The sequence below is a fragment of the Neopelma chrysocephalum genome, unplaced genomic scaffold, assembly GCF_003984885.1.
Source record: "Neopelma chrysocephalum unplaced genomic scaffold, ASM398488v2 Primary Assembly neopelma1_43, whole genome shotgun sequence".
Classification (NCBI taxonomy): Eukaryota; Metazoa; Chordata; class Aves; order Passeriformes; family Pipridae; genus Neopelma; species Neopelma chrysocephalum.
In genome coordinates, this window is record NW_020897702.1 from 1,528,307 (window position 1) to 1,550,648 (window position 22,342).

At 38.7% G+C, this 22,342-nt stretch overlaps 1 protein-coding gene across 4 annotated transcripts in view; it reads left to right on the top strand.

Moving 5' to 3' along the window:
- The window catches only part of DCLK1 (doublecortin like kinase 1), a 241,396-nt gene that overhangs the window by 146,200 nt on the left and 72,854 nt on the right, over nt 1–22,342 (top strand). For all 4 annotated transcript variants that reach the window (XM_027677743.1, XM_027677739.1, XM_027677740.1 and 1 more), the window contains exon 5: nt 19,709–19,825. In XM_027677743.1, coding sequence (XP_027533544.1) covers nt 19,709–19,825 — 117 coding nt within the window. The remainder of the gene's footprint in view (nt 1–19,708; nt 19,826–22,342) is intronic.

Here is a 22,342-nt window from a genome sequence, read left to right on the forward strand (position 1 = left end):
AGCACATCTAAATATTAGAGAGAAAGTAGCAAGGAGTTATGGTTGCAGGGAAACTTTATGGGGAAGAAGAAAGAGTTCTGCCTAGTTCAGTGAGTAGTAACTTGAATGGTAGAGTTTTATAGGGTAATAGTGAAAAAGCAAACAAATGTAAGTCATCTAATTAGGAAATTGAGGGGAAAAAGTAACAAGAATAGATAAGGAGAACTGAAGTAGATGTTTACAGCAGCAGCTATAAAAGTGTCTGTTGAATTGCTCTTCATAATGAAGAATGGGGAGCACAGCATCTGATTCGCACAAGGTTTCTCTCAAGTAACAAAATGCAATAGTTGTGCCAGTGTAAAACTGGGAATTATGTACGTGTGTGTGTTTGGCATGCTTTGCGTGAAAGTACTAAGTGGATGTTTGTAATAGTTTGTCATTAGTGGATGTATAAAATTATTGTGTTATCCTCACACACCATGAATTCAAATAAAAGGTATCAGTCAATGTATGTATGTATGCTACCATATTAATAATAACTTTAGTATGATAGGGATTGTTTCAGCTGCCTAATTCAATATGGGAAGTCAGTGAGATCATAAATCATGGAACAAATTATCTTTTATCTTAAAAGAGAGTGAAAACACTGCTGTGAGATTTATGTGAATGAACATATGCTTTTGCACCTAGCTATTCTAAAAGCAAATTAGTAAAACAATTTTCAATACAAATGCATTTGAGTTTTCAGATCAATAGTTAAAACAGCATTTATAACTTCTAGGGGTCCTTCTTGCTTTTTTGTCATTGTGTCACTCATTAAATAAATAGATTATTTTATAATCTTTTAAATTCCTTTTTTTTAAATTCCTAATTATTTGCTGATTTGATAGACTTTAAAGCTCACATATACAAGCAATTTCAGTAGCTTAAAAAGTAATCGCACATCAGATCAGCTGTAGAAATTGTGCATGTGCGCAAAATTTAATCTTCTTCTATTGTAGGCTCAGCTAAGACATGTTGCATTAACTCTTTTTTTTACCATGCATATATGCAGATAATTGCTCTGACTCAGCTGACACTCAGCAACTGCGTAAGCTGCAGTAACCTGCAGCTCGATCTGCTCGATCCCCTCTTCTTTTTTTAAATTACTGGTTTAAAATGGACAGCAAAATTTCTTATTTCTTTTGCTTTTTAAAAATCCTATTTCTATTATGGTTAGGTATGGATCTGGTTTTTTGGTGTGGTTGGATCAGCTAGGTTCTGCACATTAATTTGGGGCCACAAAGTAAGAGGGGTTACAAAGAGGTGTGTCCACAGCTGCAGTTCATACTGCTGCGTAAAGAGAAGTCAAAACTCCTTCTCTGTTAGAGACACAGGGAGCAAGAGCACTCATCAACGAGCTCAACATAGACGAGCACTTTGGAGCCATGAAACAATCTCCTGCCCACATGGGAGTCTGCAGGAAAGGGTGGGAGGTTGACGGCTTTTTGGATCTGGCCCCATTTCATCTTAATCTGCTCTGGCTCCTGATCTTTTCAAAGTCTCCCCATTGTGCGTGTGATTTCTGCTAAACATGCAGAGAAATTTTTAAGATCAAGACCATATGATATAGCAAGATTAATCTACCCTTTGGCCTTCACCTCTCCCTCCCACTGGGGGAGAGGTTTGGTTCTGCTAATTTGTCATGTTAGTCTTTTTTTTTCTTCTGCCATCATTTTTTTTTCTCCTCATGGTTCACCTAAATTGGGGATCTTGGCCCAAACACTTTCAGCCTATAGTGAAGATAAATAGAATTCTTCACGTCCACTACATGACTTTTGAAGACATATATGTTTATTTCACCCAGTTTTAATGTGGAGAATTTGTAACTCATTTGTAGAATATAAATGTTTTTTCACTTTTATTATATATTGTGGCTGAATGAATCCTTGTAGGTCTGTGAAGCAGATGTGTTAGTATAGCCAGTAGAACAGCTTCATTCCTTCTCTTGTCTTCTGCAATGCAGTCAAATTTCAAATTGTTATGATATGCAGTAATTAAATATGAATAAATAAAATATCACCAGATAATGAAGCTGCAGTCCCCTCTGTCATATTAAATCATTGATGAGGGGCCTGTGATTAGGAACTGTGTCTGCTGATGTCTTCTGCCTCTAAGTCTCTGATTAGTTTTGGGAGCATTTGTGTAAATTTTTCTATCATCTTTGCATCAATAGCCAGAAAAAATCTTTTGCCTTAATAAAATATGTGTGGGTCATTATATCCTCCTGCCTCATCAATCCATTCCTTTCATATGTCCTGACACCTCAATAATTACTGAAAGTGGACCAATTTTGCAGATAACAACTATGTAATTCAACTGTGTTACCTTGTTACATATCATTATGTAAGCTGCAAGTTTGTTAGAATAGAGTGAGGGTTTTGGGAATATATGCAGAATACCTCTATTACCTGTTCCTGTTTTTAAAGTCATATTTACCCCCTAAAAATTTCAGTGAAGGAATGGAAGAAATAATGAATAAAATAAAAAACTTTGTTTGAATTTGCCTGTTCCAAAGCAGCCCAGATGTTAATCCAGGTATTTTAGATACTACAGATCCTACTCTGCTGGAAATAAGGTATGAATTCAGTATTCATGCTGTTCTGAAAATGCTTTCTGTCCCTATAATGGCTTTTGACGTATCTAAAACATTACTTCTGCATTTATATCTGTTACTTTTGTATCTATAAATATCTCAGATTTACAATACTTAATTTCATACTCTACTGTTTGCATTGTATTCCTCTCACCTGTGAGAGGGACATAGATTATTTGGCTTCTAAGTTGCGAGAAAGCTGGTTTTTGGCTTCATCAGATGTGAATATTAGGAGAAGAAGCTCCTCTTTGACCAGTAAGGCAATTTGTGCATCAGGTTGGCTACTTTAAAAGATGCTGCTTGACTGAAACTGGGATCCTGGTGTCCTTCTTCAGTAGTTCCAGTGGGTCACTTAAATTGTATAGCTCAGTCCATAAAGCTTTCCTTGCTCCTGGCTTTAGTCTGTAACTGCTGTGGAAACACCATTGCCCAGTTGAAATCTACAGCGTGATGGGTTGAGACTGAACAATCGAAGTACTTGAAGGTTTGATTCATCATGTTCTCTTGTGTTTTATCATTGCATTTGCGCTCATTTATCTTTATAATGCTTGTATATTTTTCCCAATATTTCCTTATTGTTAAGTTACTTTTCCTTAAATCAGTGTCTCTAGTGCTCTGCTTTTATGTGATTAATGAACTGCACCTTATGTCACATAAAGACAGCATGGAATATAATAATTAGGAAATAAATTTGACAGGGACTGATTATTTTTCTTCCATACCATCGCAGAATTCCTGTTAATACTAGAGATGCCCAAGTGAGATTTCAATAAACTCTCACACAGTCAAGCAGTCTGTTGCAGCTTCACAGAAATTAGCATATACTAATTTACCTTTCCGAGCTCCTCTTAGGGTATTACTCAAGTTAACTCTGCGTGGTACTTCCAGATTTCTACACTGCAGTCACAAAGTAAACATGCCTCATTAAAAAATTCCCTTTTGTTCATTTCAGCATAGGAAAACACGTCTGATCTACACAACAGAGTTTTGGCATCCAGAATTACCTTTTATCTCCACAGGTTTGCATGCAGGCACTTGTAAATGTGGAGTAAGCAAACAAAGCCCAGCTTGTGGCACCTAAGTAGAACCACATGCTGCAAACCTCAGCCAGCAACGCAGCTGCCAGCAAAGCCTCAGTGTGCACATATCCCAGGAGCAATGTCAGCAGCTGCGAGCCCAACAACATTTCTGGCAGTGATGTTTTCCAGTTTTGACCTGGCCATGCTTTATATCTCTTGCCCATCTGTTTGTTTTGCATTGTGTTACATCATCTCAATTGCAATAGTTAAATTATAAAATCATCAGGGGATCATACAGAGAGGGAAGCTGCTTTGTGCAGGTTGCCTCAGAGAGAGCTTTCTATTCATAGAAGTTGGTGTCAGAGAAAGTGCAGAGGCTTTTTTGTGGGAGGAACAGACATATGGGAGGCTGGGACTGACACAAAACTGTGGGGAGGTTAGAAGCAAATTGGAAAGTTAAGGCAAGGCTGTTTTGTCTTCAATATTTCTACATTTTGGTTACGAAGTGGATTTATGATGTTCTTGAAGAGATTCTTAGATTTCAGATAGTGGAAGAATTGAAGTTAGGAATTACACAGACAATATTTTTTTCATTGGCATAGTTGTCTGTTTCAGTACTTGTGACTTTGAACAACATTGTTATCTGTATGCTTAAGTTTGTGAGAACAAGTCACATTCTTCTTAGAATATCTAGAGGAAGACAGGAGTATGTTGTGAATAAACCTGTTTCTTAAGTTAACTTATGGGTTCATCTGTGTTTCGATTTTTTGGTATTTGGGGTTTTTTAATTATTTTTTTTGTAAAAAAAGTACATTTGAATGACTTTGCAGGAAATTAGGTGTCTTTTTGAGAATATAAATAGAAAATTGGATTTGCATTAGGTCTTTAGTGTAAACTGTTCCTTATCTGTTCAGAAATAGCTTCAGTGTTGCATCCTTTCCAAGACTAGGAATACTCTTAAATATGGAATAATCTCAAACTTCTAAATGAATGCTTTGGACAAGAAAGACTTTAAATAAAAAACATATCTGAGAAAATTGTGGCTGACTCACAAAGAATAATATGGCAAAATTTGTTAAATTAGTTATTTTTTCATCTTTCATAGTTGCTATGCAACTTCAACTAAAAAACAGTCCAGTGTTTTTTGACTCATATGACAGCCCTCTTTAAACACATAGTGGGACATCATCTTTATTTAAAAAATTAGTAATGGACATGGTTTCACATTTGAATGTCTTTGAAATTAATGGAGGAGATAGAGGGTTAGAGATATTTCTTGTACACCATCTTGCAGTGCAAAAAATTACATGGGTCAAAGAATTAAAAAAATGAGACACCCCTATGAAATGTCTACTGCATTGTTAGGCTTAGCATACTTTATCAGTCATAGTGGCTTTCATTTCATGGAAGAAGGTCGACTCAGACTGGATTTGTCTAAAAGTTTGTGCAACTCAGTCTACAAAAAATGATTTTAAAAACAATGATCCGCTGAAATGTTAGATACTATCATAAATGATACCTGTAATTTTTTAAGGTAGAGTGTAAAGCATTGCTTTCAACAATGGAATGTGTATAAATATAATCTTTCAATCCATAGTTAGCACTCCTCCTGTCCCCCCACCTACACACTGCTTGCTGATTATCATTTAAGCATTAGACACATATTAAGCTGTGATTCTTGCTTCAAATGATTACAGTCCAGGTGCTTCAGAAGATGGTGTAGGTTAACATGGTTTTGATTGATTGGCTTTTGTTCTCTTTCTCTCTTTTTTTTTTTTTTTTTTTAATGACAGCTTTTCTTGACCTTATAGAATGTGTGAGCATTTCTGTTTTCATCTTGTTTTTTCATCTGGACCTGCCTATATATGGGCTTAAGAATGAAAGGAGTGTTTTGAGCGCAGATCAAGTTTTGGAAGATGTAGGTAGAACCATGCCTCTTCATCAACTCTACCATTACAAAATCACTTTAGATATGTCCAGTGAGAGTAAAAAAGGATGTAATCCATGAACGCTTCTCTCAGTATAAAGTTTTGTCACATAGTTCATTTTGAGGAAATACACATGCATCCTAATGGTATGAGAGAATATTAGCCAACAAGGTTCTGAATTGTCTCTGAAGGAGAAAGTCTGCATTTTTTTGGAGATACCAGTTTTGCCAATGCCCCATGAGAAAAATTCTCAAAGTTAATCAATCTGGCTTTTGCAGAAAAATAAAAGATTTATATCTTAATAGTCGCCCCACTGAGGAAATGATAATGATTTTAATTCACCCATTAAGCAAGCACTTCTCCTTCGTTAAAATATTCCTTGACTTTCACTCAGTTTTACATTAGTGTACCTCTCTTCCTTTACTTATCTTTCAGCTAAATCCAGGCTGAAGTACTGACAGTGAAAAAAACTTTTGAATACCTTATATGAGTCATACTAGGAAGACTTAATCAAAGGAATCCTAGAAGGAATCTGAGAGGTCCCAAGGGAGGACCTATACCTAAATTGACTTTAAAGGTTTCTGGCTAACCTGTGTGTGTGAAGTTGTAGTTAGTGGAATTCAACAAGTCCTCCACATGATGTGTTCCACTACTTCCTTATCCTTGCAGTTAAAACCATGTTTCCTCATGTCTGACTTAACCTACCTTTTGGAAACTTAAGATCACTCTTCTTTGTCCTGTTTGTGATACAACTAATCATAAGAATTTAGTATTTCTTCATTTTGGCCATCTGTTAAGTATTGAAGGCTGCTGTTTTGTCTCATCACTTCTTTTCTGAACTAAAGATCCCATTTTTATTAGTTATCCTTCACTGCTCATGTTTCCCTGAGTTGTGATATTTCTTGGTATTCTCTCAATCCTCTGATGGTGAAATCCTCTTGTTTCTAAGTGGGAAACACAAAAGCAGATTTGCTGTGTTAGCTAACACTGCAGTAGCCCTGTGGAGAACAAAATAATTCAGATGTTCTCCACAGAGTGTATCTGTTCAGCAGCATGATGATTCCTTTTACTGTAGTAGTTTGCTTCAGATTCAGCATGTGACCCACTGCAAAACTTATGTCTCTCTTTGCAGGACTACTGTTTAGCATTCATGCATCTGACTCATGTAGTGAGATGGCTTGAACCTTTATTCTGTTGTTGATTCTTTCCTGGTTCTAGGATTTTGGACTTGCTGAGTTTTACCTGGTTTTTCTGATGACTTCTTCAGTTTTCAGGATACTTCTAAATACCATTTATGTTGTTCTACAATGCTTACAGCTTTACTATGGTATTGTCATCTCCAGATTTAAAATGCATACTAATCTTATTAATACAAATTAATATTGACTAGTACCAGGCTCAGAAATAAAACTCTGGTGAGCTCCTCTACTCATTCTCTCCTATTCTGACAGTAAACCCTTTGGTAACTACCCTGATTTGCTTTTCCAATACCCATATTAAAAACAATTTCTATAGATGGTATCTTCTTAAGTTGCAACTTGAGTTTCAAAATTCTGAGTAGAAAAATTTATAATCTCTACTGTCCCACCCGTTATCGTATTATACGAAGATTACTTTGACACAGTTTATTCTTGACAAAACTATTTAGACTATTACATGTAATTTTAATATCTTTTAAGCTTCAAATGGTTGGTTTCCTTTATTGCTTTGTATTGTCGCAGAAGCAGAGAAGGGTTGAGTTTGGAAGTGGTCTCTGGAGGTCATCTGTTGCCAGCTGCCCAGGATCATGTCTAGATGGCTTTTGAATAGCTCCAACCATGGAGCTGGAGACTCCACCATGTCACTGGGCAACTTGTGCCAGTGTTTGGTCCCTTCAGAGTTAAAAAAGTGTTTTCAGAGGGAACCTCCCGTGTTTCAGTTTGTGCCCGTTGCTTCTTGTCTTGCCATAAATCAAAAGGAAAGGAGCCTGACTCTGTCTTCTTTATATCATCCCTTTGAATAATTTTTTCAATAGTCTCAAATTAGGCTGTCTTTTCTGCTACTCCCAGTTTTCTGTTTTGTCCCAGTTTTAAAGATAGGCATTTGCTTTGACTTTTTCTCTTGGATCTTTACTTATTCTTCACAATTCTCAAAAAAACAGTGTCTGATAGCTCAGAGATTGTCTCAGATGTATCCCTAAATATTCTTCACATCTTGCTAATTTGAAAATATTATCAAAGAGCTCTCTATAACCTGTTCTCTTCTTAGTGTGTCTTGTCTTCTAATCTTGCTGTTGCTAACATAGTGTTGTCTGACTGATTGCAGTTAGTCTTTTTAATGATCATTTAAATGAAAAAAAACCCATGCAACAATTGGCTTTTCATATTCATCTGTTTTTTAATGGATAGTTTGTATTTGTATATCCCTTACTTTGTGCAAGACTCCTTGCTAATCTAACTAATTAGCTGTCTAAGAGCCATGGGAATTTGGTTTGTGCTTAACTGTTGTGACTATAATCTTTATCCCAGCATAGTATATTTTATTTATTTGAAGGAAAAAAAAGGCTTTTAAAACTTAACACTGCACAGTAAAGTAGTTAGACTGATAAGTGCATTATAAATAGGCAGATTTACTTGAAAGAAAAATCAAAGCAGAAATAAGTAGGGCAGTTTAGTTGCATATTTTCTCGCTCACCACAAATCAGTTACACAGAAAAAATCTGTAACTTCAGGAGACCTGGTTAAAATGTGTTAAAAGTTAAGTGTTTTGAATGGATGTTTCTCCATAATACCTTTAAGCTGATGCTTTCCATGTGAGGATGATGTTCTGAAAACGAGGATTTACATTTCTAACTGTGGAAAGGGCTTGGACTTGTAAACTTTCAAAAGAGTAATTTGAACTAGAAAACAGTTGAAAACAAGTTATACTTTTAAGACAGCAAGTAATAATACCAGAACCCCAGAATTTGTTGAACTGCAACATTGACACTTCTCTTAGACTGGAATTAAAAAAAAAAAGTATTTGGTAGTTACAATGATGTTAATATTTACCATATGAATTGGATAGGAGGCTTGTTTATTCTCAAAGTAAAGAACAAGATTGTTTTTAATAGGTAATATAACAAATATTACCTTTTCGTGCTGAAAGGAGAGCAAGCCATTGATGTTGATGAACAGAATAGTTAATAGTTAAGCTAATTAATTTGTACCAACCTTTCATTTCATCTCTAATTACATGAATAAAACCATGCCAAGAAAAATGCCATTCAAACTGTACAGGTAAAGTAAGGTGCTTCAGTGATGAATTTTCCCCCTGGTTTCATCAGGGGTATTTCAGAGATACCTGTTGTTAGACTACATATGCAGAGAACAAACTTCTGTCACAAAAAGAAAATGAAAGCTATAAGCAAAGGCATGACACTTTTCTTTGTTTCATGAAGAATAATGCTGAGGCTGTAAATAAAAATAGTACAGTTGTTTGCAGTTGTCAGTTGTGCTATCTTAGACATTTCCTGTTAAAAGTAATAATATATAGTCATTCATTCTGAACTTACAGGTTCCTAAGGTAGGTCACAGAAATGAACACATTCCGTTGACTGCAGAAGGACCATGGAGTGAATAGTTCATATGTATGAATCATATTGTTAGATCTCTAGTACTAGAGGAGTTCTGTGCTCCCAACATTGCCTTTAAAACAGGAACATGTTTGAAGAAAAAGTAGGAAATACTTGAAGCAACATTTTGATTATACATACAATCCATTTATTTGCCTCTTCTGGTAAATACTTAGACTTCAGTGAATTTAGAAACATTTGAATTCAGATTTGAAGGTTATACATTAGAGCAGAATGAGATATTAGTGATAATGTGTGAATGAACAAATACGTTCCTTATTTCTAACTTAACAAGGCATTTTTGGGGTAGTACATATATCTGGAAGCATTCTTAGGTTGGGTGAAGTTATTTGTGTTCCTAAGACCTTTCAAGATTCTCTATTTTATTAATTTTTAATAAGGCATAGATGACTTTAATTGTTTGTATTTTATTGTATATAGTTTTTGTCTTGTTAGTGAATAGTTAGCCAGTTTCAGAATTAGAGAATGATTTTTCACATGAAAGAAAATCCAGCAGTTTCTATATTTTTATACCCCAATGAAAGTATATTTCTTGGCAGAAAAAAAATGGAGATTTAGGTATTTGCTACTACAAATATTTGGCACACAGTAGAAATAGACAGTATTCCTAATCTTTATCATGAGTGGAGGACCAGTTAATGGTAAGAAATCAAATCAGAAAATGAGATATCTCAAAACCCCATGCACTTACAGTGACAGATACCTTAGTGCATGGGATAAAAACTTTAGAGTTTTGCATTCTACACATACATCACTGTCCATCTGCATCAGGAACACACTGAAGGAAGACATGCAGAACAAAATTGAAGTAGGCACAACCATGACGATAGAAGATTTTAAATTACTTAAACCTCTGTGAAACACTCTATATCCCTTTCGTTTGTGGAAACTGTATGATAGTTACCCTTTTGAACATGTCGTAATTACAAGTCATAGCTGCCATTGGTTGGTAGGGTAGTGTGAATTGCAGTGTGTATCAATGCCACTAGACAGGATGGTACCAGTTCCCTTTTGCTGAAGAGAGTGAAACTTAGTTCTGCAAACACAAGATTACTGGTATTAATTGAAGGCATGAATGCAGCTGAAACGTAAAATCCTATTAGCTGCATTAAGAATTAGCAACATGGAACAAATTACTCTTAAAATTAAAAACGAAAATTGGTACTGCATTTGGGGTAATGATCTACTGATTGGCCTGAGGACATTGCTAGTGATGCTAATGTCTTTAAGCAGTGGTAAAAGGTACCAGCCTAAGGCTTACAGTAAAGTGGCTTACCAACAACCACAGACATCCTTGATCCTCCTTTCTTGCTTATCTGTAGGATACAGCTGTTGCTGAAACCAAGTTAAATGTTCTTGTCTGAGAGAAACAGATTGTCAGTGATACCAAAAATATAACATCTATTTCCTACACATAGACCTCAAAGAAAAGCAAAACACAGCAGAGAGTGATATTTTTGCCCAGAAGGAACTCATAAAGGCCATACAGTCAACTTCTGAGTAGCTGACAAGTAAGCCTTTTTGATCTCCTGGTAATTTAAATAACTTCTCATAGTCTTCACTAGAAACACATTAAATTTGTTCATTTTATGATACTTTTATTGCAGATTAGTTACTCTCTTCTGCTTTCTTGCCATTGTAAAATCTAATGAGTATAAAAGCTAATGTAGCATTTTGAAAATGAAACATCAAGGAACTGGAGACAGCAGGTGTTATGATTTTGTGTGTTAGCATCCTTTAATTACCTCATGCTTACATATTATACATTTGGCAACAGGAAGAGTCAAGAGCTGACAAGTACAGTATATGTTGGGGTTCGTCCTAGTTGTGCCAGTTCCTACTGCTCATTGACACCACTGTGCAATCTCAGTAACTTTGTTTACCGTATCTTGTCCCTACTGTGTCTCAGTTATGTCAAAATTGTAGCCTTGGGATATTTCCTTTTTTTATTTCTTTTTTTTTTTCCTCGGCCTTATTGTTAATGTCCAATAAATGCCTCAGACCTCTGTGGTAATATTCCACACTATAAAGGGACTACAGTGTTGCATTGTTAGCCTCCCTGCTGTTATCTGTACTTCTATCTCCTACTTTGTAGCTCTGTCTGTAGTTATACAATAGAACATCTTATTGAGAGATGTTTTGGCTGGAAAAACTTCCTTATTTATCTTGTATTCTGAGTTGGAAAACAATAAAGCCTGTGATCAGACTGTAAAGTCGACCTTTTTTTACCTCGTGTTACCATGGGTGTCATCATTTTGTTCCTTTAATCTTAATCAGTCAGTGGTGAGAGAAAGGACTGGGGTTTTGTGGAACATTTCTTTCCTTACTGGACATAATACAGAAACACTTGGTGTTTCTTCTTGGCTGAGCATGCTCACATGAATGAGAAAGGCAGTATAGCTCTCTTCTGTCAGGAGTTCCGATCTATTTTGATACAGTTTTGTCATAAAAAAAAAATTGGGGAAAAAACACTCTTCTATTTCATGGCTTATTCACTGTGTAGTTACTGAATACTGTTGATGAGAAGAAGGTATGTATTTATTTCCTTGCTAGTGTAGATTCTGTGTAGAAAATAAGTTTTAATAAAACATGCATTTTTGGTTTGGTTTTTTCCTTTCTTGTTCATGTATACAGAGTTCTCCTACAGCATCAGGCAGATTATGGTAATGCCTTTGAGGAGACAAGCAGTGGTTGTGTGGTCACTGAGTGGGATCTTTCCCTGCAGCAAAATTTTACTTTATAAACTAAATGTGACAACAGAATTGTGTGCTTAAACTGTTCATGGAAGCTGAGAACTATTTACAATAAACAGCCTGGTTACATTCTACCCAAGACTGGAAGTCCTTTTAGACTCTGTAACTAGTCTTGCCCTGCCTTTGAAGACATGAGTTGCTCGACCCTGGTGTGCGCAGCACTGGAGGCTTTCCTACATAGTCCTCCACAGGCCATACCATTTATGTATGGTAGCCCATATCATTTTTGAATAAACTTTTAAACTCATAGGAAACATGGCACTTGACAAATTTACCTTAGGGTTCAAAGTTATTTAAGCAAAGAGAATATATGCTCATTTGAACTGTGTGCTTTTAAAATTTCATGACCTGTGAATTATTTTTGAGTGGAAAAAGAAAATTGTACCAAAGAAGTTAATAATTGAGCTCAAAAGGGCTTGTATAACTATAAACAGGAAAAAAGAGAACATTTCTGTGACTTAGACTAAAGAGAGAGTTGTCCTGACAGATAAAATTCTAACAGCATCCAGAGAGGTATGAACAGGAACCGACTCAGTAGAGACAGGGAACTAACCCTATTCAGCACATGTGACACCACATCTGGAATACTGTGTCTAGTTTAAAGCCTCCCATTTCAAGGAGGACATCACTGAAGTGGAGGCAATCAGAGGAGGACCACCATGATGGTGGGGAGGTGGAGCACTTGCCTTGTGCTGAGAGACTGATGGAGCTGGGCTTGTTTATCCTGGAAAAGGAAATCACTTTAGGGGTACTTACCAATAGCCTCCAGTGCCCATGGGGCAGCATCTTGTCTCCATCAAGGTGGGGGAGACAGGCTCCTCATAGTCATGCATAGTAAGAGGATGAGAGGTGGTAGATATAAATTGAAACAAGAGGTTTAGACTGGATATAAAGAAAAACATCTGTGATGGCAGTCAAGCACTGGAATAGGTTTGCCCAGGGAAGCAAATCTATTTCTGGGAAGCCCAGGTAGTGTTCATCCTTGGGGATTTTCTGGAAACAACTGCAAAAGCCCTAAGAATGGTTGAGGTTGGAAGGGACCTCTGGAGATCATTTGGTCTAATTCCTCTGCTCAAGAAAAGTCACCTAGAACTGCTTGCCCAGGACCAGGTCTCCAAGGATGTAAATTTCACAACCTCTCTAGACTCTCTCTAGTGCTGTCACCCTCACAGTAAAAAGCTCAGACAAAATCTGCATTTCAGTTTATGCCTATTGCCTCTTATCCTGTCAGGGGACATTGCTGAAAAGAGCCTGACTCCATCTTTGCACTCTGCATTGCTTATATGCATTAATAAGAACCTCCCTGAGCCTTCTCTTCTTTTGGGCTGAACAGTCCCTGCTCCCTTAGCTTTTCCTCATAGGAGAGACTCTCCAGTCACTTAATTGTCTTAATGGCCCATTGATGGGATCTCTCCAGTACCTTCATATCTCTCTTGTACTGGGAAGTTCAGAACTGGACACAGTACTCCAGATGTGGTCTCACCAGTGCTGAGTAAAAGGGCAGGATCACCTGCTGGCAACACTTCTTCTAATGCAGTCCAGGATACTATTTGCCTTATTTGCAGCAAGAATGCATTGCTGGCCCGTGGTCCTCTTGGTGTCCACCAGGACTCTCTGGTCTTTTTCTTCTGAGTTGCTTTCCAGCTAAAGGAATCCTAAAGATGTATTGGTACCTGGGGTTGTTTTTCCTCAGGTGCAGGACTTTGATGTTCTCCTTGTTGCACTTCATGAGATTCCTGTCCACCCATTTCTCCAGTATTTCAAGGTCCCTCTGAATGGCAGCATGACCCTCTGGTGTTATTAGCTAGTCCTTCCAGTTTTTTGTCATCAGCAAACTTGCTGAGGCTGCACTCTGCCTCATCATCCAGGTCATTAATGCAATCATTGGAAAGGACTAAAGTCAGCGCTGAACCCTGGAGTGCTGCACTAGTTACTGGCCTCCAGGTGGACATCTTGCCGCTGATCACCACTCTTTGGGCTCAGCCATTCATCCAGTTTTCACCTTGCTGTCTGCTTATCAAGGCTGTACATCAGCAGTGTGTTTATGAGGATTTTATGGGAGACAGCATTGAAAGCCTCACTGAAGTCCTCCTGGTAGACAATATCCTCTGCTCTCCTCTCATCTGCCAAGCCAGTTATTTCATTGCAGAGAGTTATCAAGTTGGTCAAGAATGACTTCCTGTTGGTGAATTCATACTGATTACTTCTGATGATTTTCTTGTCCTTAATATGCCTTGAAATTCACTTTCCCAGTCACTTTCCTAGGGACTGATGTAAGGCTGATCTGCCTGTAGTTCCCTGGGTAGTCCTTTATGACCCTTTTGAAGATAGGAGTGAGATTTGCTGGGTCTTCAAATGGCTGTACTAATCATCATTATCATTCAAAGGTTATTGAGAGTGACTTCAAAAGGACATCAACCAACTCCGTCAGCACCTGCAGGGTTCATCCCACCAGGTCCCTTGGACCTACATGTCTCTTTTGCTTAAGTATTCTCTAATCTGATCCTCCTCCACTCAGGGTAGATTTTCCTTTCTTGGGGCTTTCACCCTGTTTCTGGTACCTGGAATTCCAGAAGACCGGGCTTGCTAGTAAAGACTGAGAGAAAGAAGCTATTCAATACTTTAGCCTTTTCCATGTTCTGTGTCACCAAGGCCCTGTCTCACTCAGCAATGGGTATGCATTTTCTGTAGTCTTCCTTTTGTTCCCTCTGTATGTAAAGAAGCCCTTCTAATTGCCCTTAACATTTCTCATCAAATTCAATTCTAGTTGAGCTTTGGCTTTTTTAAGTGTTTCTCTGCATTCTTGGACTTACTCTATACACCTCCCAGGTTACCTGTCCCTGCTTCCACCTTTTTATGCTTCCTTTTTATGTTTGAATTTTGTCAGGAGCAACTTGTTCCTCCATGCAGATCTCCTGGCATTTTTTAATAGCTTCCTTCTTGTTGAAATGGTTTGTGCTGGAATTTGGATGAGCTGATTTTTGAATATTAATCAGCTTTCTCAAGTCACTCTTCCCTCCAGTGCCTTATCCAGTAGGATTCTTCCAAGCAGATACCTGAAGAGTCCCAAGTCTGCTCGCCTGAAGTCCAGAATTGTGGTTTTGCTTTTTGCCCTTCTTCAGTCCCTTTGCAATCCTGAACGCCACTATCTTATGGTCAGTGCAGCCAAGGCCTTCACATTCCAGGAGAGTCTTTCCTTTTTTGAGTGTGACCAGAGCATCTCTTCTTACTGTTTTTTCTATCACTTGGAACAGAAGTTGTCACTGATGCTCTCCAAGATCCTCCTGCACTGTTTATGCCCGGCTGCATTCCTCAGATGGGTTGAAGTGACCCTAAGTGGGTCAGGATTATGAATGGGAGGCTACTTCAAGCTTCGAGCTGGAAACTGGAATAGGGAATTTCTCACGTCCAAGCTGGATTATGCTGCAATCCTGTGATGCTTGTTCATTTCTCAAATTGTCATATGATCATCTGTGTCTCTGCTCCTGTGGCTTAGAGATTTAAAGTTCAGCTGGCTGCAAGAGGTGACTTCCTCAAAGGGCAATATGCCATTAGTGTGGGGTTACTCAAATAACGGGTCATGGTCTATATGTAGCCCATCGGAATGATTTGTAGTTGAATTGGGTTTCCATGGCCAGGTTTTGGTAGCTGGGGACGGAGCAACAGTGGTGAGTTCTGTGATGATGCCTTAAGCCCCCTAATGTTTTTTATTTTTCTAATTTTGTAAGCCTTATAAGTTTTATCGGTAATAGAAGTAGATTTTAGAAACAAACCCCTTTCTCCCTCCTCCCTGTAACACCCCTTAGTTATACATTCCTTAATCCTCTCACCCCATTCCATACCCCCCATATCAACCCTATTCCCATATCCAGTAGAAGATGTTTTGTCTCTTGTCAAGGCAAGCCTGTCTTGTTTGGAGAACGCTTATATCTTGGCCGAAACCGCAGGACAGAGTCAAAGAACTGGGTAACTGCTCTCTGTACCCCGAAGATGATGAAGAATGATGAAGAGGGGGTCCCAAAAAGCCCCCTGACCCAATTCCAGGAGGCGGGCCAGGGGGTGGACCAGGCCAAAAGTTATAGGGTGGACACACTTGGGATTGGCCAGATATTGTTATAAATGTAACATCCCGGGCACAGCCCAGCGCGCGCGTCATATACTATCTATTGCCTTGGCAAAATTAAACCCTTTCTTATCTCACCCCAGCTTACGGCTCCTAGATTTTTTTCTTAGCACCAGCTGAGCAGGCATCAGTGAGAACTGTCCTCATTGTCTGACAGAGCCAATGCCAGCCAGCTCCAGGATGGACCCACTGCTGGCCAAGGCTGAGCCAATCAGAAATGGTGATAACGCCTTTGTGATAACATATTTAAGAAGGAAAAAAAAAAGTTATTAGGCATATATAGGTGTAGCCAGGGAAGAGAGGATAGAAAATTTGTGAGAGGAACAACTATGCAGGCACCAAGGTCAGTGGAGAAGGAGTGGGAGGACGTGCTTCAGGCACTGGAGCTGAGATTCCCCTGCAGCCTGTGGTGAAGATCACAGGGAAGCAAGCTGTTTCCGTGCTGCCCAGGGAGGTCAATCGGAGTGTAGAGATCCACCTGGAGCCCATGGAGGAGACCCATACCAGAGTAGGTTGATGCCCAAAAAGGAGGCTCTGAACCCATAGGAAGCCTGTGCTGGAGCAGGTTCCTGGCAGGGTCCTGTGGACCATGGAGGGAGAAGCTCACTCCAAAGCAGATTTCCTGGTAGAACTTGTGACCCTGTTGGGAACCCACACTGGAGAAGGCTGTTCTTGAAGGACTGCACCTCGTGGAAATGTAACCCACTTTGGAGCAATTTGCGAAGAACTATTATCTGTGGGATAGACACATCTTCACATCTGAGAAGTTCATGAAGGACTGTCTCTAGTGGGAAAGACTCCATGCTAGAGCAGGGGAAAGACTTCTTCCTGAGTAGCAGGAGGAATAATTTGTGATGAACTGACCATAACCCCCATTCCCTGTCTCCCTGCACTGGTGCCAGGGGAGGAGGTAGAGCCTGAGAAGGAGGGAGGGCAGGGGGGAAGGTGTTTTTAAGATTTATTTTACTTCTCATTATACTACACTCTGATTTTGTTGGTAGTAAATTCAGTTAATATCCCCAGGTTCAGACTGTTTTGTGATGGTATTCAGTGAGTGATCTGTCGATTCTCATCTCAACTCATAAAACCCTGTCCAGTTGTGGAGGGAAATGATAGAGCAGCTTTGGTGGGCACCTGGCATCCAGCCAGAGTCAACCCACCACAGCAGACCACTCTGAACTTTAACCGTTCTAAGGAGACCATCAGTAGTGAGGGGTAGTCAAATGCCCTAATGGGTGCAGCCAGATGCCAGCCTCCCTCTTTCCCAAAATTGTTAACACCCCTCCATAGTATGTAAGCACTTCTTGCTGGAAGATAAGGAAAATGGTGACAAGATGCTGTTAGCCTCTTCAGTCCAGGTCATCCACATGATTCTTGCCCATGTTTGACAAAGTCTCAGATTAAGATTTACTTTTTATTAATTATTTTCATTTTTTTCTGAGTGGGCTGGGTGAAAATGGTATAAGGGCTGTCTTGAGTATTGTCCTCAACAGCATTACATGAGTAGGATGGAAAGATAAACTTGATGTGCATTTAGTTGCCTCTCCTTTCCTTTTGTACCACTGTCCACTTGGTCCTTTCCAATATTATGAGAGAAAATATGGATTCAAATGCAGAATCTTCTCTCTAACCTCATTCTAACTCTGGGTGCTTATAAGGTATTGAGAGAATTTGAACAAGTATTAATACTTGTAATAAGATGAGAGCTAAGCTTAGTACATAGCATGAATTCCAAAAGAGGGATATAGATTAAGTATTTTTCTTTATGTGCTGGAAATAGAAAAGCTTTTTATATGTTGGTAAACTAGCTCTTTTCTTCATGGGCTGTTTAAGTTTTTCTACTGAGCAAATGACATATTCTAATGCGTTTTGGTTAGTTGAATCATTCTGCTTTAGTCTTGTTGATTGTTGACCATTAGAATATGCAGTTCCCTTCCTGACTGTTTCCTGTGAATGAGGCCCACAATCCACAACAGGATTACATTGTAGTTTTACAAGATCAGACAAGTGTTGTTAGGTGTTTGGAAATTTTACATTTTGTTTACAGGAAAGGTAAAAAACCTGTTTACATTCAAGTTGTATATGGTTTCTGGAGCAACTGTTTATGTCAATACATCAATGTAAGGTTACTGCTATATTTACCCAATGGCATCTAATTGAGAGTTTTTATCTGATTCCTCCTGTTTTCAATTGATGATTTCCTCATAGAGTAAATGTTTTTCTCCATTTCAGTGTAAAACAAGAGTAGTTATCAGTGAATCACATAAAATGTAAACAGAAAGAAATTAGCTACTATTGGGCATTAGGAATGTGCAGAGTTTGGGAAGAAAAGCTTCTTTGGGGAGACCAAGGCATTTCTCTTGTCCTCTCAGCTCTCAGCTGTGCTGGATGTTCCCTCAGTAACACATCAGTTCTTGCTTCTATTTCCTTCACCAGCTTGATGAAAGATGGAGAGTTAGGGCAGCCAAGAGAAATAAATTTCATGACATCATTCTCTGGTGGATATGTGTAAGTTAATTAGTTATGCTCAATTTTATTCCTTTGTTCTCTAATCTGTCTAAACTATGTTACAGGCTCCACTGATCTGTGAAGACTAAATAATGTGCAGGCTTGTACATGGTATTTTCTGACTAGGAAGAAAAAACTCTTGTTTATTTCTCTTAACCTCTGTTGAGGAACCTTAACCATGGGAAGAAAATGAGAAACAGGTCTGATACAGAACTAAATGTTTACTGATGTATTTTTAAACAAGTGAAGTGTACTGACATTGTCAGGTGAAGACAGTATAAACATTGCTGCAGACTTTTAATTGTGTATTGGCTAAGAAGTGGAAATCTTTTATTTTTCTCAAGTGTATAATACGTCTGGTGATTAATCTAGTATCCATTTAGGAGTGCAAGACATCGACTCTGTGCACACTAAGTTCTTTCATCCTCAGGCCAAAAACCATTTTGCAGGCGTAATGCAAGGATGCCTACAGAGATGTGTGGGTGTATATAAACTCTAACCTGAACATCTTGTAGTGTTCTCAAGTGGGAGGGCAATTTCGCTTCTTCATTGATTTTACTGATCTCTCCTATGAGCAAGTAGTGCCATTTCCTTCAACCTGTGATGAATTGCATGTGCTATACAATGTGTGCTATTGTTCACTAGAGGATTAAGCAGGAGCAACAAACCTGCTTCACTTTCCTCAAGTCTTTCATGAGTGGCAGACACCTGCGTCATCTTAACATTTTGATACATAGAAACAGCCTTCCGGTTTTTCTAGAGGAGACTACCTAGATTGACAAAAATGCTTACACTGCATTTGGATTGTTTACAAAAAAAATCACTGTGTTGCTTATGCTGAAATCTTCAAAAGCAAAGAAATTTTGTGTGTATTCTCAGCACTGTTAAATTAAGCTGTTCTGATTACCTGCAGTAACCATGGTATCTAAAAGTCTGGATTACTGCAGTAGTTCTTTGTCTGGGATATGGTACATACTGTACTTGGATTTTAATGAAGCCATTTATACAGATTTTATATTTTCTCATAAAACTCCTCAAGGTGAATGAAAACAAGCGTGGGCTGAATGTTTGCGCTTTTCAGTGCTCTTTCTGTTACAGAATCTTGCTGGCTTTCTTAATTTCTAACTTATGCAGTTTCTTTGTCTTTTAGAATGTCGGGTGGTGAAATCCACTTCCTATACAAAAATAGCATCGACTTCACGTAGGAGCACCACCAAGAGCCCAGGCCCATCCCGACGCAGCAAGTCTCCAGCTTCAACTAGCTCAGGTAAAGCAAGTGAGCAATCTATCTTAACAACAGCAACCATTCTGTTTCAATACAGTGGGCAATGCATTTAAAATTCCACCTTTCTGTGGAAAAATGTACATATGAAACAACTAATAGTAAAATTCAGTTATTTTCTCAAGTGTCTTCCCAATACAAAATAAAACTTCAGTGTTTTATAAGTCATACTCTGGCATTACCGTGGTTCAATTCAAATAAGGTCTTTGTGGGGAGATGGTGATCAGAACGGCCCAATGAGAGAGAAACTCTGAGAAGGAGGAAAGTGGGAGAGACACAATGAGACACAATGAGACACAATGAGACACAGAGACATAGATGTGGGTAGCAGGGCTGGTAGGCAATCTGCCTCCTACACATCCTAAGAACAGCTGAAATAAAGAAACCTGAAAAGAGGTAATGGGATGAAGTATCAATTGTGAGGAACAAGCCCAGAGTAGCTCTTTCTTAAACATGTCAAGTAACTTTCTTTGTAGCTAGGTGGAACAGAGTTAAATTAAACTTCAGCAAGGGAGGCCTTGTTTGGTGTGTAAATGTTACAGACTCTTTCTGGGTTTCTTTTGTAATGAATATTCATTTGTGACTACAGGTAATGGACGCTGAACTCCAGTGTGTGCTCATTTCTAAGTGAAATAACTGTTCTGCTGTGCATAACAAATTTATGGGACTTCTATGGGACTAGCAACATTTTTGCTATGTTGACTAAGTGGTACCAGGTTGGGTTTGATCCTGAGAGAAATAGTACTGTTTTTATTTTGTGCTGGAGAAGTGTAGGTGAGTAAATCTTAACTTCTTGCAGTTCACTTTTATAAAGGTCTGACCAGAATACATTACATATTCAACCACTGCAATAGATCAGGAGATTATTTTAGAGCTTGTGGGGGAAAAAAAAGGAATATTTTCATTATAACACAATAATAATTAATATATCATTACATTTATGGAAAGAAAAGAAACAGTGTAGGGAAAATATTAAAAATGCAAACCATTTCAGATGGGGCTGTGCTGATGACAGATGTAACCATCTCAAAAATTTCTTATGTAAAACCAATACATTTTTAGGAAATAGGGACATATTAGTTTGACAAAATATGGTCCATGGCCTGCCTATTTGACATAATCATTTGAACACTGCAATTAAGTTTTCTTAAAGAAAGTGTTGGACAAAGCCTTACAAAAATGTATGGGGTGCTGACAGAACAGGCTGTCAACTGGTAGGAGCCTGGGTGAAGAACTGGCAGCAAGGCAGGGCTCAAAGGATTGTAATGAATGGGGCTACATCTGCCTGTCAACTGGTCAGCAGCAGCATTTCATCAGGGGGCAATTCTAGGGCCACTTTTATTTAATATTTTTATCGATGATCTGGACGCAGGAGTTGAATGGACCATTGACAAGTTTGCTGATGCTAACAAACTGGGAGGTGCTGTTGACTCTCTCAAGGGACAAGCTGCCTTACAAAGGGATCTAGATAGATTGGAGCATTGGGCAATAATTAATGGGATGAAATTTAACAAGAAAAAATGCTGGATTCTGCACCTGGGATGGTGTAACACTGGGCACAAGTATAAATTGGGAGAGGAATGGCTGGAGAGCAACACTCCAGATAGGATCACTAAAAGTCAGCCATATGCCCTGAGAATCAAGAGAGCAAACTGCATTCTGAGATTTGTCAAATACAGCATCACCAGCCAGTCAGAAGTGGTGATTATCACAATATATTTAACAATGGTGCAACCTCACCTTGAGCACTGTGTGCATTTCTAGGCTCCACAATTTAGGAAGAATGTGAAGGTACTCAAATGTGTCCAGAGGTGTACAATAAAGCTGGAAAAAGGGCTGGAAGGCACGTCCTATAGGGAACAGCTAAGGACTTTGGGCTTGTCTGGTTTGGAGAAAAGGAGGGGCTGAGGAGCGACCTGATTTCTCTCTACAGCTTCCTGAGGAGGGGATATGGAGAGGGAGGTGCTGAGCTGTTCTCTCTGGTATCCAGTGACAAAACACGTTGGAATGGTTCAGAGGTGCACCATGGAAGATTTAGACTGGACATTGGGAAGCATTTCTTTACTGAGAGGTTTATCAAGCATTGGAACAGACTGCCTGGAGAAGTGGTTGAGTCACCATCCCTGGAGGTATTTAAAAGATGTGTAGATGTGGCACTGAGGGACATGGTTTAGTGGTGGACTTGGCAGTGCTGTGTTACCAGTTGGATTTGATGATCTTAAAGGTCTTTTCCAACCTAAACAACTCAATGATTCTATAAGTAGGAAGCATTTCTTTACCAAGAGGGTGATCAAAGACTATGTGGTGGGTTGACCCTGGCTGGATACCAGGTGCTCACCAAAGCTGCTCTATCACTCTCCTCCTCAGCTAAACATGCTGAACTTTTGGTCATCCCTGAATCGGTCAGGCAGTTGGATTAGATGATTGTTGTAGGACCCTTCCAACTATTCTATTCTATTCTATTCTATTCTATTCTATTCTATTCTATTCTATTCTATTCTA